The sequence below is a fragment of the Euprymna scolopes genome, chromosome 43 (genome assembly GCF_053919585.1).
Source record: "Euprymna scolopes isolate OS-2025 chromosome 43, ASM5391958v1, whole genome shotgun sequence".
Taxonomy (NCBI): domain Eukaryota; kingdom Metazoa; phylum Mollusca; class Cephalopoda; order Sepiida; family Sepiolidae; genus Euprymna; species Euprymna scolopes.
In genome coordinates, this window is record NC_136524.1 from 16,015,503 (window position 1) to 16,032,897 (window position 17,395).

General features: G+C 30.8%; 1 protein-coding gene across 2 annotated transcripts in view; it reads right to left on the bottom strand.

Annotated features, from left to right (window-relative positions):
- LOC145268211 (uncharacterized) overlaps nucleotides 1-17,395 on the bottom strand; it is a 227,321-nt gene that overhangs the window by 13,696 nt on the left and 196,230 nt on the right. For both annotated transcript variants that reach the window (XM_080123510.1, XM_080123511.1), the window contains exons 11-17: nucleotides 16,880-16,944; nucleotides 14,431-14,537; nucleotides 13,247-13,340; nucleotides 9,715-9,817; nucleotides 9,286-9,325; nucleotides 8,449-8,500; nucleotides 4,823-5,018 (exon numbers count right to left, since the gene is read on the bottom strand). In XM_080123510.1, the coding sequence (XP_079979636.1) occupies nucleotides 4,823-5,018; nucleotides 8,449-8,500; nucleotides 9,286-9,325; nucleotides 9,715-9,817; nucleotides 13,247-13,340; nucleotides 14,431-14,537; nucleotides 16,880-16,944 (657 nt within the window). The remainder of the gene's footprint in view (nucleotides 1-4,822; nucleotides 5,019-8,448; nucleotides 8,501-9,285; nucleotides 9,326-9,714; nucleotides 9,818-13,246; nucleotides 13,341-14,430; nucleotides 14,538-16,879; nucleotides 16,945-17,395) is intronic.

Consider the following 17,395-nt stretch of genomic DNA (forward strand, 5'->3'; position numbering starts at 1 on the left):
TAGATATTTTACAAGCACATTTATTTATTGGGAGTTTATGAAACATAAATTAGATTTGAAGAAATTGTACAACTATTCACAAAAGATTTAAAACAAAATTTCTTCTAGAGGCTTCAAAAAATGGCCAAGAAATGAATCAATAGACACATTTTTGACACATCCGATTTTTATAAACTTAAACGATTTCACAATACATTATGTCATAATAAAGTTTTTCCACTTTCCCCTTACTCCTTATTCTCTTATTTTTTATCTCTCTCTCTCAATTACTCAAAACATCTCATATCATTTGTGTTATGATTTAATTTGTTGTTAAGAGTTATCCCCCTTGGGATTGACATTCATAATAAAAGCGCCCTCTGTTTCATTTTCCCGCTCGATCCTTTCAAGAGCGTACGTGTATTTTACAGTTAATAAAACCTTTCTAAAAGGCAATTCTTTACTTACTGATACTATTCACTTCAATTTTATTAACTGTAAAAAAAAAAAAAAAAAAAAAAAATAATGGATCGAATCTTACGTCCCGACCGATTCGAGGTGGAACCTACATGCCCTAATTCCGAAAAATCCCATCCTGACTTTACAAGACACATATGCCACGGCCAGATCTCTTGAACAAGCAGAAAAGCATTCGATAAGCTACGCAAATAACTTTACTGTAGCAGCTACAAATAATCCTTCGGGCTACAATCGTATAGCTGTGACTAAAGAAAATATGCATCCAAAAGGGGTTTGTTTTTTCTGTGGAAAATCACGTCATCCTCGATATTTATGTCCTGCACGAAACGCCGAATGTAAAAAATGCAAAAAAAATGGTCATTGGGCTAAAGTGTGTAAATCTTCTATTTCTAACACTCATACTGCTGTTCTTTATGACGACTCTGACTACCCCTCACCTTCTCTATCCTGACTAGGAACTAACTCCAAAGATGTCACATTCACTCAATGCCAAATTAACGGGCACTTCGTGAACGCTATGGTGGACTCCGGCAGTGTAAAAACATTCATTAATGAAAATACTGCTAAAAAACTTAAACTCTTCACAATACCTAAAAACAAAACTATAGCTCTGGCTGCTTCCGATCAACATGCTAAAATAACTGGCGAAGCTGTCGTGGATTTAATACTGAAAGATAAAACCCATTCTGGAATAACAATTGAAATCATTGAAAACCTTTTCATTGATTTAATAATCGGAAAAGATATTTTAAAAAAATATAAAAAAGTAACACTTAAATTCGACGGTCCTAGAGACAAACTTATAATTGGAGCTATAAACACGAATAATTTTTTTCCTACCATAAACGTTCCACCCCCTCCTCTCTTTTCTAATCTTTCTCCTCATACTACTCCTATTGCGACAAAATCCCGACGTTACACTTTTGCCGCCAACAAATTCATAAAAGAAGAGACTGCTAGAATGTTGAAAGAAGGCATAATTGAACCTTCGATATCTCCGTGGCGAGCGCAAGTTCTTGTAACTTCGAATGAGAATCATAAGAAAAGAATGGTAGTCGACTACAGCGATACCATTAATAGATTCACGGAACTAGACGCTTACCCAATGCCTAATATCAATAAGATGGTAGACGACATCGCTCATTATAACATCTTCTCTATTCTCGACCTAAAATCTGCTTATCACCAAATACCTATAAATCATGCTGATCGTAAATTCACTGCGTTTGAAGTAAGTGGCAAACTTTTTCAATTTACTCGTCTTCCTTTTGGCGTCACCAATGGAGTAAGTGCTTTCCAGAGGAGCATAGACTATATTATAGAAAAAGAAAATCTAATCGATACCTTTGTGTATGTTGATAACGTAACTATATGTGGGAAAAATCAAGAAGAACACGATTACAATCTTCAAAAATTCTACAAAATTGCTAAACAATATAACATCACTTTAAATGAAAATAAAAGCATAATTTCTTCTAGTTCTATTACTCTACTCGGCTACACCATAGAAAATAATCAAATAGCTCCCGATTATCAAAGACTAAAACCATTACTCGAAATGCCACCTCCGCTGAATCTTAAATCTCAAAAAAGAATAGTTGGAATGTTTTCCTATTACTGCAAATTCATTAAAAGATTTTCTGATAAAATTTTATTACTAAATCAAAACAAAGAATTTCCACTACCTCCATCTGTATTAAAATCTTTTCAAACATTGAAAAATGATCTAAAAGACGCCACTTTAATAACGGTAGATCCAAATAAAGAATTTGAAGTAGAAACGGACGCTAGTAACTATTGCATTGCTGCAACACTAAATCAAGAAGGTCGTCCTATTGCATTTTTTTCAAGAACTCTCAATACTAACGAAATTAAGCACCATGCAGTAGAAAAAGAGGCAGCCGCTATTGTAGAAGCTCTCCGTAAGTGGCGACATTTTCTACTCGGCAGGCACTTTAAAGTCATCACAGATCAGAAGAGCATCAGCTTCATATTCGACAATAAAAGAAAATCAAAAATTAAGAATGACAAAATATGTCGTTGGCGTATAGAATTATCCCAATACAATTTCACTATAGTTTATCGACCTGGACCTGAAAATATTGCTGCTGACACATTCTCTCGCATCTCTGCTCTTACTTACAATCTACAAGATCTTCGTGATTTACATAAACAATTATGTCATCCTGGTGTTTCAAGACTAAGCCATTTTATAAAAACGAGGAACCTCCCTTTTACTTTGGATCAAATTAAGAATATTACTGACTCTTGCTCATCCTGTCAATTACTGAAACCCAAATTCGCCAATACCAATGGAGGGACTCTCATTCAAGCCATATTACCTTTTCAACGATTAAATCTTGATTTTAAAGGCCCTCTACCTACTTCTATACATGGCAACAAATATCTACTTACTCTAATTGATGAGTATTCCCGTTTTCCTTTCGCTTTTCCTTGCAGAGATATGACAAGCAAAACCATTATCCACTGTCTAAACAAACTCTTTTCAATTTTTGGTTTGCCTGACATGATACATACTGACCGTGCTTCTGATTTCTTAGCAAGAGAAATAAAGGATTTTTTACACAAAAAAGGAATTGCTACTTCTAAAACAAGTAGATATCATCCTGAAGGTAATGGACAGATTGAAAAACTCAACGGTACCTTATGGAAGGCCATTCAAACAACATTACATTCTAATCAAATGAAACTACCTTATTGGGAAGACATACTACCGGACGCACTTCATTCAATTAGATCATTACTTTGTACTGCCACTAATATGACTCCCCATGATAGACTATTTAAATATAGTCGTAAATCTGCTTCCGGAATTTCAATTCCTTCTTGGGTTAAACCAGGCCCAATATATATTAGAAACCACACTAAAACAAGTAAACATGACCCTCCTGTAACGCCTGCCACCCTAATAGATGTCAACCCCCACTACGCTTATGTTCAACTACCTTCTGGTACTGAAACCACTGTCAACGTTCGAGACTTAGCTCCAAACTCATCAAATGAAGAAAACTCTAATAATAATCCTACTACTTCAGAGACTTTATTTGAACCTTCTACTAATGAAAACATTGGTCATGAGGAAGACAAAAGTCAATCGTCTGATCTTGAAGAAAATCAGATTTCACTAAAAAATAATACTGAAAATCAGCATTCCTGCCAATCTGTGCAGAGGTCGTCCCGAGTTCGACAATTCCCTAGTAAATATAAGGATTTTGTGACTAAATACTGAAAAAACTGCAGTTTGGGTTCATATGTTATTTGTAAATAAAATGATTCTTATGTGATTGTAAAAAAAAAAAAAAATTTGTCTATAATTAATTACCCCTTACTTGAATACTTTAGGACGGGGAAAATGTTATGATTTAATTTGTTGTTAAGAGTTATCCCCCTTGGGATTGACATTCATAATAAAAGCGCCCTCTGTTTCATTTTCCCGCTCGATCCTTTCAAGAGCGTACGTGTATTTTACAGTTAATAAAACCTTTCTAAAAGGCAATTCTTTACTTACTGATACTATTCACTTCAATTTGTCCTTTATTTATGTTCCTCACACTTCCTCTTCCTCCCACCATCTAAAATTTAGAGATTGAATAGATTTCAGAATACAGTACAGACTTTACTCATAATTATTTACAATATTCAATTTTTCTCATCACTTTTCTTATCATTCACCTTTTATTTACATGATCTGCCCTTTCTTCATGTAAAATTTATGAAATTTCCAAAAATTTTCTATCTCCTCATTTTGCCAAAATTTGTTTGCCTTTTATAAGACCGAGTTGGAAATATTGTTGTTATTCTTTTCTTTCTTCTTTTATATAAATAGCCTTGTGTCACTTTGTAATCATTATATTTTTAACTTAAACATACATTTTAGAAGAGGTAAAGATGGTTCTCATTAGGAATAACAAATTTTACAAAATGGAATTGTCTCAGTACAAAATAGTAGCAAAACTCAATTTTATAAACAGCAAACGATTTTTGTAAAAAATGAAAAGGTATTTAGAATTTCCAAATATTTATGGAACTCTTTTTGTCTTTTGCTTCAGTGTCATAATTCTTTCTAATTTCCTCCCACTCCCAATTCCCACTCTACTTATTGCAACATTATTCAATCAGAATTTTTTGCCTAGAATGCAATAAAATATAAAGGACATCTTCCCACTTCCTCTCACTTTCTGATTAGATAAAATCATCATTTACCATATCAAAGCCTGGCTCATAACATCATACAATATGTGTGCAAACATAGTTTTTAAAAAATAATCTATAGATAATATTTGTGCTTAAAAAAAAAAAAACTGTTCTAATAAGAAAAAATGTAAATGAATTAAATATTTACCAATGTTTGCAGAATTTCCTTTATCACCACTGCGGGTGTAAGCAAGATCCTGCAAAGTGTAGTTAAAATTTCCAGTCAATAATGTTTCAGTGTGAATATCTTCACAGACTGGTTTCACAATTTCTGAAGAATCTGAACACAAATCTAAATCTTGATAAAAGATTTCTTTCATTTCACCATTGATGAAGATTTCCACCTTTAAATAGAAAAAGAAAAAATAGTATTTTGTTAAAGTTTAATAATTCGTATGAACGTAAGACGAATATAAAGAAACTTTTAAAAATTTCACCCTTTATACAGAAATTCAATGTTGGTAAGATATTGAAATAGTTTATGCAGCAGATTTATCTTTTTATTAAGTCATATCAATTATTTGGTCAGCTGTTAAATAACAGCTATTGTAAACATTTCATTAAATGCAATGATTTGATTGACTTTGGAAATCAGCTCAAGTAGAAAAGCATTTCTTTATTACACTAGCTGTTCCTACTCTGCATAGCTTGGAATGCAATGTAGTCATTTTAGTTTTCAGTTTTATTTGTTTGCACTTAAGGTAGGCATTTCATATTACACTATAATTTAAATTAATTATTTCCCCTGTTTATTTTTATTTCATTTTTTTAGGTTATTATTTCAAAATTATTATTAGCAGTTATTTCGGTCAAACTTAATAATGTAGAGATACACAGTAGATCCACTAAAATCTTCTGATCACTTTGTTGTCACAATAAAGATAACAGCAAAGTATAACAAACTCCAAATATCCCTCTCTGTCGAACAGTGTATTGACACTCCATGGCTGATTGGGACAGTTTATGAACATTTATACTGGAACTACCTCTGTGCTCTATTGCGTCCACAATAGTATCCGACTTGATTGGTTAACCATTGATATAGACAACTAAATACTCTCAAGAAATTCCAGCAGAAACCAAACACCCTTGAATATGCTGCAACCAGTAGCTGAATTGCTTTAAATGTAATAGATGTTTTGAAATTAAAGTTGCCTTTACAATTGCCAGCAATCACTGCAAAAAGACTATAGAAAACGCAAGAGTTATATGCTCAGTTCATCAATTCCAAAGTAGAAGAACAAAGGCTTGGTCTCCATGAGTTTTAACAAATAGCAAACAAGGTTCTGAAGAAATGCGAGTCCTCTATCCTAACCATCAGCAACAGGTCTGAGGTGATTTTGTCAGAATTTGACAAAAGAGAGAAGCCTGAGGATCTCAATAAACTTCTTGAAGTATCCAAAATGGCGATGGTTTTCCAAACCAGCTCTTGGAACTGTGCCGAAGGCCTTGGTAAGGTTAATAAATGCCATATAGAGAGATTCATATTGCTTTATCACTTCTCAAATGTTAATGCATTGAGAATATCATGTCTGTAGTTCCACCTTCTGGGCAAAAGCAGCATGGATTTCTGGGAGAACTATTTTAATGAGAGGAAAGAGACGGCCATTTAGCATGTGAACAAGGAGAGAGATGCCCCTGTAGTTCCCACATTCCGACCAGTCACCTTTCCTCTTATAGGTCTTGATGATGGCAGTATCTCTAAAATCCATTGGAACTCTTTAAATTTTCCTAGATTTTGATGCTTTGATGCAGCAAGAAATTTCCACCGGTCTTGTAGACTTTAGGGATACACTCAAGTCCAGGGACTCTGTCATTCTTCAAGGATTTTATCATCATCTTGATTTCCTAGAAGCTTGGAATTCTGCCAAGAGATTTGTCAATGGATTCTAGAGGAATGGCATTCAAGGCATTGTCATCATATAACTTGGCTTGGGTCAGCAGCTTTTCAAAGTGTTTTCTCTATCTGGAATTGATGGCGGAGGCACTTTTGAGCAGTGTTGACCTGTCCTTGCTTTTAAGGGAAGTTTGACCCAATGTTAAGGGTCCACAGATGACTTTTGTGGCATTGAAGAAACCATGAGTGTCATGTTGGTCTGTCGGGTTGTTAGATCTCCCTTGTTTTATGTTCTTAAGAGTGTGTGTGGCTTCTTGGACAGTGGCCTTGCATTCCCGGTACCTTTGCTTCTTTGCAGTTGACCATGTAACCCGACTGCCTTATAGCATTTAAAAGTTATCCCAACAGCAAAGTATTTGCATATGGGGTATACTGTCGAATATCTTCCTCTTTGTTTACTTATTTTTACAGTTAAGGCTTTCATTTTGGTTTGGTATTCTGCTATCTTAATGAAAATGATGTTAATTCCTTCATTCTTTTTAGTGGTTTTTCACACAGGCTTTCATTTAACAGAAAAAAGAATTTTCTCTTGTGTCTTTTGAAGTTTTTTTTTCCAGACTGGTTCCATTTTGTTTTTCCTTCCAAGTTACTTTCTTTTTTTTCATCTCTTGAGAGAGGAGTTTGACTGCAATGATTTATCTTGTCATCGTTGTTATTATTATCATTACATTTGGTTTTATATCCATTTTACATGCTGGCATTTATTAGACATATTTTAACAATTGACTTCCAACTAAACCTATCTATGGCCAGGTCTTTATTTATCTTTTTTCTCTCAAGCCCTTCTTATCATTTCCTCTCATGTTTTCTTTTACCATATGCTGCTAACTCAACTGTTCTATTAACCCAAGAACTCTCATCCAATTTTTCAATGTACCAAGTCTTCTATTTGAAAGTTATCAGAAACATTAGGTATTATTTTTGGAAGGCTTTTTCCTAAACAACTTTAATCAGAAATTCAACTAAGAAAATAAAAATTAAGAGAAAGACATGTCAGAGAAAGGAGATCATTCTTTAATGAAACAAAACATCTAAATTCCTTCCCTCCACCATAAATCTTTTTCAAGTCTCAATCTTTACAGCAAAATTAACATTTTTAGTTTTCAGAGAGAACTGCTACAAAAAAGAGTAAGAGAAGGCAAAACAAGAAAGACAGAAATAGAATAATAATCCAGCCAAATAGCGTTGAAAAAAAAATAAGATAACAATTTGGCAGAAATCAGTTTTTTTTTCTTATTCAAAAAAAAAAAAAAAAAAAAAATACAGATTTGACCAAAAAGTGGAGAACTCAGAAGCCAATAGAAAGTAAATTGTTGGTTTCGGCAGAAAGATTGTATTGAAACCTGAAATGTTTTGGGTTTTTTTCCAATTTTTCAAAATTTGATCAAAAAAAAAAAAAAAAAAAAACCCAAAAGACAAAACAGTGGAGAAAAAATGTTATTCTTCATGAACCACTTAACAATGTTATAGTTTCTTTTTCTTGTAGTCTTTGCTGGATTCCAGGATCAGAATTTGGCTGACCTGGAAGAGGCTCCAGCTTAGTAATGACAGTTGTGGTAGCATCACTAGAATAAGGTGCACCATTACTTTCCTTGTTGTGTGTAACCATGCTGACATTTCTATATTTGGAGTTAATTTTTTTTAAGAGGAAGTATTGTGATGTCAGAATGTTTCAACAAACTTCTGGAAAGAGAGAGAGTGGAGAGACTTGAGGGTGGTATCTAGCAGGCAACTCTTCCTCATTAATTACTAATTAAAATGCATTTTTTAGCAAACAGTTGTACTTTATGATAAAACATTCACTGAAGCAGACAAAATTGTTTCAGAAAAATGTTTATGCATGATATAAAAAGATAAGTAAATGTGTTTATGCTTACATTGATGCTGTCTTTAGGATACAAAAATGAAAAGAGCTTTAAGACAGGAGATCTGCAAATATAAAAAATGATATAAAAGAAGGTCCATTTTGGATTAAAATTAAAATTTTAAACAAGAATAAGTATTTAATTATTATTTAAAATTAATTTTTTTTAAGTTGCTCAGAAAAAATATTGAAGATTATGAGAATGGGTGTGTCGAACTGATTATAGTCATATAGGAACTGTTCAGAAGTTAATGGGGACATCTTTAAAAAACTTTGCAAATGAATTTTCTAAATATCAGTGTTAACATTTTTTAAACTCCACAAAATTCCACAAAATGTACAAGTAAATCATTTTTCATTTCAAGAATGTTTTAGAAATTGAATGCACAATCGTCAATACTTGTTATTACATATTTTCTTATTTTAAAATGTGTTCAATAAAAATGGAAAAGATTCAATAATGTTCATTTGGATTTAGCTTGAACGATAAACACTTTTCACTTATATTCAAGATGAAAGAATTCTTAAAGTTTCTCACATCTCAGATAATTGAGGAAATACTGAACTGCTCTTTTTGAAATTTTACTTGTATTTACCACAAAATAACCTGACTCATAATTTATGTTGCTAATTACTCAGAATACAATGTAATTGCATTAAAGTGGTTCTAGTGAAAGTTATTGCAATGAAAATGTTTGTTCTTTCAAAAATATGACAATTTTCTGGAAATTAATTACACAACTTGAAGAGATTGATGATGGCTATTTTGAGCCAATAAAATAAGAATTTCAATAAATAAAAGTTTTTAAAAAAGAAAAATGTTAAATTAGAAAAATGAAACTTTGCTTACATTCGTGGTCTTCCTCCAACAATTCCAGTTAATCCAGGAGCTGAAAATAATAAAATTTAATTATTTTTTTCTATTCAATTATTATTCTCATTATTTTTTCATTAAGAAAATTATTCAAAAGTTATCTTTTTGCAAGAAAATGAAAAAAATCCAAAATAATTTGCTTGTTTTATTATAAAATTTTATAAAGATGAAATATAAATTTAGAGAAGCAATTAAAATGGAAAGATGCAAAAATGTTTTGCTATTTGTTCCCCAAGTTTTTTTAAAGAAATTAAAAAATAATAAAAATAAAAATCTGAATTTTTCTGAAACAATTCCAAAAATTGAACATTAATAAGGATATCCATGATAATTCCACTAAGCAGTAATTTAGCAATAAATTAACACTAACCCTAAACCATTCACTTTTTAACTGTGAATACTCACCCATTCCAGTTCCAGCTGATGCAATCTCTCGAGCAAAAAATTCTAGTGCATTTTTTTTAGGATGATTAACTGCTAACCAGAGTGCAAGTTGCCTTGGAACTACCTGTGAATAAAAAATGGTTAAAATAATAAAAACAATATACAACAAAAACTTATACAATTTGAAAATATGAAATTCTACAGATTTTTAACTTAATTGGAACCTTCAATTTTAAACTCACTGACCGAAAGAGAGAAGAAAGAAAGATAAAAGGAGATAATCGTGCAGAGCAAATAGTTTTTTTTTTCTGAGTGAACTGTTCACATGGCTGTAAATATTGTTAAAGAAAAAATAAAATGCATATTTTTTTCATTTAATTCCACTTTATATAGCAAAATATTGTAGTCAGAAACTTAAATAATAATTAATCCTTATAAAAACAACTGCCAACTGGAGTATTATTTTATTTGTTGTGTATGGAATTTGTGACTTAACTACAAAACGAGCACTAAAACTGTCTATTTGAGTCAATTTCTTTCAGAAGACAGCAAGCAGAAAAAGGGCAGCAGCCCTGACATTGGATGCCAACTGTAGCCTGCACCACTCCTATTTTCCCTGGAGACTTTGAGTCTTTTATTTTTTCTCCTATTAAAAAATTTTCTTTTTTATTTTGTTCTTTTACCTGCGGACCACTGATGAAGAGAGGAACAACCGGAATCACACATAAAACTCATTCATTGTATAGGCGATCAAAGCCACGCTACTGAACTTTCTGAAATCGGAACTATCTAGAACTACACTTATGTACTGGTGAACACTTCGGAGTCTTCATCGTGTTACATTTGGTGTTTTCATGACCAGGATATAACCCTTAGGAATTCTACCATCTTCACCTGTTACAGAAGATTTACCACAGCATGGAAGAAATGCATTCTCACTCTTCTCCAACTTACAAGCAAGAAGTAACTCAGTTAAATTAACTCTTGTTGCAAAGTAGGTCCCATATACTACACTGAAGGTAAAAAATTTTAAATTAACTATGACACAATTGCCAGCCTAACATTATTGCGGTTTATTGCTTTTAGGTCATTAAACTGGAGCTTATAGATTCTGCTGTTATGGCTATTATCATGATTAATATTTTACAATAACAAATGTATTGAATATTATGATGTCTTCTCAGAACCTGAGAAAAATATTTATCAGCTAAAATTCAATCTTTTGTGTGTAATTTGTAATTACTAAGACTATGACAATAGAATATTCTTTTTCTTCTTTTGACTCTCGGGTATATATCCGACACAGACACACTTAATCAACTGAGAACCACACCCATCTATAAAAAACATATAAGATATTAATGGATATGTACTCAAGAGTCAAAACAATGAAAAGAATATGTTGTTGAAACAGCCCTAGTAATCACTAGTAAATGAAAGATATGACTAAAATATCTGAAGAATCTTTAAGAATTTCATAAAAATGACAATGTTAGCATTTGAACTTTTAAGTGTCTTCAAGCACCTTTATAAAATAGAAACTAGGTTTTTGAAAAAAAGATCTCATTCAAATCAACATCTACAACAACTTTGACCCACAAATGATAACTAAATAACATGTCAAGGCATCAATTGCTATGACAATGATAGTTTAAATAAAGAAGTTTTACTATGACAATGATAGTTTAAATAAAGAAGTTTTGTTAGGACAATGATAGTTTAAATAAAGAAGTTTCGTTATGACAATGATTAAATAAAGAAGTTTTGTTATGACATTGATAGTTTAAATAAAGAAGTTTTGCTATGACAATGATAGTTTAAATAAAGTTTTGTTATGACAATGATAGTTTAAATAAAGAAGTTTTGCTATGACAATGATTGTTTAAATAAAGAAGTTTTGTTATGACAATGATAGTTTAAATGAAGAAGTTTTGTTATGACAATGATTAAATAAAGTTTTGTTATGACAATGATAGTTCAAATAAAGAAGTTTTGTTATGACAATGATAGTTCAAATAAAGAAGTTTTGTTATGACAATGATAGTTCAAATAAAGAAGTTTTGTTATGACAATGATAGTTCAAATAAAGAAGTTTTGTTATGACAATGATTAAATAAAGAAGTTTTGTTATGACAATGATTAAATAAAGAACTTTTGTTATGACAATGATAGTTTAAATAAAGAAGTTTTGTTATGACAATGATAGTTTAAATAAAGAAGTTTTGTTATGACAATGATTAAATAAAGAAGTTTTGTTATGACAATGATTAAATAAAGAAGTTTTTTTATGACAATGATGAAATAAAGAAGTTTTTTATGACAATGATAGTTTAAATAAAGAAGTTTTGTTATGACAATGATAGTTCAAATAAAGAAGTTTTTTTTATGACAATGATAGTTCAAATAAAGAAGTTTTGTTATGACAATGATAGTTCAAATAAAGAAGTTTTGTTATGACAATGATAGTTTAAATAAAGAAGTTTTGTTATGACAAAGATAGTTTAAATAAAGAAGTTTTGTTATGACAATAATAGTTTAAATAAAGAAGTTTTACTATGACAATGATAGTTTAAATAAAAAAGTTCTTTTGCAACATAATATTGTGATAAAGCTTTTATTTCTCTCTTCTTTTGACAAACTTTAAATAAAATGTCTTGCCTATGTTTTGTCTTTTTAACATTCAATTCTCCTTTTTCTTTATCAATTTCTGATAACAATTCATTGACTTTTGAAAAGAATATTATCGGAAAACATTATTGAATTATTCAACTAGAGAAACTCACATAAGTATAGGCTGTTCTATTGGATACAAAAGAAATTTTACTTGAAAGGAATTTATGAGAATCACAATACAGAATTGTATTTAAAAAGTAATAGCAGATGCACGGTGATCAACTGTTTTGTATGATGACTGATATAACTCCCTCATGAGGGTTGACTTCAAGCAGTTATTCCATTGGCTGCATGAAATAACGACCTATATCCACAATTTAATTAGAAATTGTCCACAAAGCGTGAAATTGGTGGACCTTCATTCTACTGATCACAGCCCAAATTTTCTTGTCTTAGTAAAAGCTTTTTAAGAAGTTTTCTAATCCTAACCCTCTTTACATCTTCAGCAATGCCCAACTGTAAAACTAGATTAAGTAATAACCTCTAAATATTTAGTAACCTGAAACTAGACTCACAATACGATATAGTCTACTTGATAAAGACCAAAATATCTTTACCTTTGAAAATATCTATATTGAAATTTCCACAGTTCTCTGCAATGTTTTATATCTTCTAAGTATCAGACATTTGGTTAGCAGAGGAACACAATTAGGTAAAATCGTCTATGATTCTACAACAGCTTATTGTATTTTTGAATGTAAAATGTTGCTCTTAAGAGACAGTTATATCTCTTTCTATATATATCACATTTAGTGCTGAAAACATGGAACTTCAATTTAGGATTGGCAATCTGTGGCAGGAGCTAATAAGCATTAACAATTAGACATAGCATTTTCCGATTACACAATAGGTAAACCTGCAAAATAAAATATTACTTAACCTGTGAGAAAGGTTGTTCAGTTTCTGATCCCAAAATTTCTATGTTAACTTTACTAAAATCACCCAAATTTAATCTTTTGAACCAACTTCTGCACCTGTAAAAAATAAGATTTAAATATATAAGATGGTTATGATGCTTGTTAACAAGAGTCAGAAATTTTATTTTGAAACAGGTAGTCAGAAAACACTATGTAGACTCTATAGTAGATAACTTATATATTTATATAGTACATAACTTATATATTCATATAGTAAATAACTTATATACTTATATAATAGATAACTTATATAACAGATATATATTTATATAGTAGACAACATATATTTATATAGTACATAACTTATACATTTGTATAGTAGATAATTTATATACTTATAAAATAGATAACTTATATATTTATATAGGTAGATTATATATTTATAAGCTCTGTGAGGAAGTTCTTTAACCAAGTGTTTGACTAATATTTCAAATGCAACTGATTATGATGATTTTTTCCTTCAAAGACCAGCAAAAAATGCATTTTGTGACAGAGTTACAAGTGAGCAACCAAACAGAAGAGATAGTGCTCAAAGATTGGATAAATGTTAAGCATATTCAAAAGTCTTTCATATGCACTATCTGCAGAACAATCTGTGCGACTAAAGCTGGCATAAAGAGATGTGTGCATGCTCATGGATGCTGACCACCAAAGTGATGGCAGTCATCATGATTTTTCTTTTACTTATTCAATGTCACTTTTTCCTTCTTTGGAGACAAAATGTTTCAGTTCCACTTATCATGGTTCAATTAGTCAAATGTCTCCAGATTCAATTCTTTACTTGCTTCCAAGTTTTCCTGGTCGACCAAGTTTTCTGTGATTTAAGACATTCATGCTTCTACAGTGGTTTATCCAGGAGAACAAATACTCCACATGACCATACCAGTGTAACCTGTTCATCCTAAAGGTAGCCTCTATGCCCAGGAAATGTGTTTTCAGCAAAATTATATTATCTTAGGATGATTATGCTGATATGGAGTGTTTATCCTCGTTTTTAATGTTTATGTCAATTATATTGTGATAATATTCCCCTACTAAACATCAGTTTAAATTCTTTTCAGTTAAAGTTTTGTACTGACCAGCATTTATTTAACTTAAAAAAAAAAAAAGGCTTTGTTATAATGAAGGTTACGATCTTTTGTTTTACCTTTCCAAAAGAGCATTAGCAGTTTTTCTTGCTTTTTCTTCACTGCGAGGCCCTCCAACACATGCAACTGCTGTAGCACGGTAACCATCAGCATAAGTTGCAGTAACCTACAAAGACAATTAAAAAAAATAATGACATATAGTTCCAGATATTAATATAGTTCTATTTATTGATATAGTTCTAGATACTGATATAATTCTAGATATTGATATAGTTCTAGTCAAAGAACGTTATGTTCTATCATGATAAAAATATTTACAAGAAAATATAATTAGAAGAATTAAAAGAGTGTTTTGTTGTAACATATGTAAAAAGTATAAAAGTTTATATCTACGTCATCTATAATTATATTTATATCATATATAATTATATTTATATCATATATAATTATATCTACATCATATATAATTATATTTACATCATATACAATTATATTTACATCATATACAATTATATTTACATCATATATAATTATATTTACATCATATATAATTATATCTACATCATATATAATTATATTTACATCATATATAATTATATTTACATCATATATAATTATATTTACATCATATATAATTATATCTACATCATATATGATTATATCTACATCATATATAATTATATCTACATCATATATGATTATATCTACATCATATATAATTATATCTACAAAATATATAATTATATATACAACATATATAATTATATCTACATCATATATAATTATATTTACAACATTTGAAGAATATTTGCCAAGACTATTTCCTTAGGAATCCCCAGCAGATCAGAGGCCCAGGGCACACAGTGGAAGTTGATGAGTCTGTTTTCAATAGACGAAAACATAATGTTGGGAGGGTTGTCGAACTGCTCTGGCTCTTTGAAGGGATATGACTCTACTAAAAAGGAGGGTCTTCTTGTCACAGTCCCAGACCGTAAATCAGAAAGCCTTCTGTTAATAAAAAAAAATACACACTGCTGGGGACTATGATAGTTTCCAATTGCTGGAAAGTGTACTGCAAAGTTGGATCAGAAGGGTATAAACATCTTAAATTTAACCACAGACTTCATTTTGTGAACCCTATGACTAGGGCTACCACAACTCATGTGGAGATATTTTTTTGCTGGAAAAAACAAAAATGCATAAATAAAAACTGCAATCGTCGACTGCCCAAAACTTTTCTTTGAAAAAAAAAAATAAAAATCATTATTACTCCTCCCAACCTCCCATAAAAGAAAAACAATTCCCTAAAAAGATAATAAAACAGTAAAATGTTTGTAATTCTTATGGTAGGTTTCTGTTTTTGTTTCTTTCTTTAAGTTTTTTTTTTATACTTGCATTCGCTCGTTATAGTACAGTGGTTATTTTTTTCTTGACTCACTCATTATAATCTGGCGTTTTCCATTTTTCGCTGAGCATTGCCAAGTGCAACTCATGGAAAAACAAAGTACAGAAGTACCGAAAGCCATTAGGGATCACATCAGAGATGCTCCGTGGAGTAATATCTTTTCTCTTCCTACAGAATTGTGTGCAAATGAGGCTACTATATGGTTTAAAGCAGCAATTGAAACACATGTTCCTACATGGAAGTTCTTTAGACCCCCCCCTCCAATGGTTACTTCTTCTTAAACAGCTATCGCTCAAAGGCACCATGCATACCACAGGCTTATCCAACATAAATCCAATACAAATAGGCAAAAGTATATAGAAGCTAGAAATAATTGTAAGAGTGAAATAACTGCAACTAAGAGAAGGCATCAAAAATTGCTCTGCTGAGGTTGCCTAGTTCTCTCGAAACTCTGCAACAAATTCCTTATCAAATCTTGCTTTCCTGACTGCTGGAAAACGGCTTCCAGTTTTTAAGAATTCTGGCGAAAGAACTGAAACACTAAATTATTGCCTTATTAGCCTCCTCCTTCACCAAAATCTTTGAGTTCTTAATCAATCAAGCACTAGTTTGCCACCTCATAGATAATAATCTTTTTTCTGACCAACAATATGGATTTAGACATGCCCTTTCTACTCCAGATATTCTAACTAATCTCTGAATATTTCCTTTGAATAAAGTTGATTCATATTTTAGTGGAGATATTGGGTTTTTTCTTGCAAGATATTGGCACCTTTCTTATTTAACATTCAATTCCAATCAGATATAGCCAGACATAACTCTTCTTCATCCTGATGTAATTCCAGTCCAATAATCTCATAACTAAAAGTACATAATACTCAAGATTGGCTTATCTTGCCATGCTTAAGTAAGGTTTTAACTTTGAGATGCTTTTTTTCATGCCCAGTTAATAATATTTGTATTCAAACGTGTCTCGTTCATAAATGCAGTGCCATCATAAATAAAGAAGCAAATCTAAATGCACACATCAATATTTTTAGGATTTAAATACTATTATAACTTTTTAGGATGTAAGTAAAATATATTAAAGGAAACAGAATTACTTTATAATCTTTGGTTGGTGGATATCCTTTAGCTCCCACTACTTGAATAGCATCAGTTCTTCCCTCTGCAAAAATAAATTATTTTCATTTTAATAACATGCATGAAAAACATAATAAATCTAATAATAATCTTGTAATCGAGAAAAAGACATTTTTTATAGTGCAAATATTTATAAACTTTTTTATTAGTATGTCAAAATTTGATTCTAAAACGAAAAAATAAATAATCTTGAATTTTGGTGTAAAAGAGTACTTTAATTGAAAGCACTTATATTTTTACAAAATCCATTATATCCATCTAAACTATCTTTCTTCTTAGAATAACATAACACATTGACAAAAAAGTAAGATAATTGTTGTAAAAAGGTCTAGACACATACAGAGGTATAATCAGAAATATTATGTAGCCGTACAACCATCTAATTATTATATTGATATTATCACCTCAAAAATAGAGAAAACTATACATTTGTCAGATGATGTTTTCGTTTTTACTGTTTGAGAATGTTATTTTAA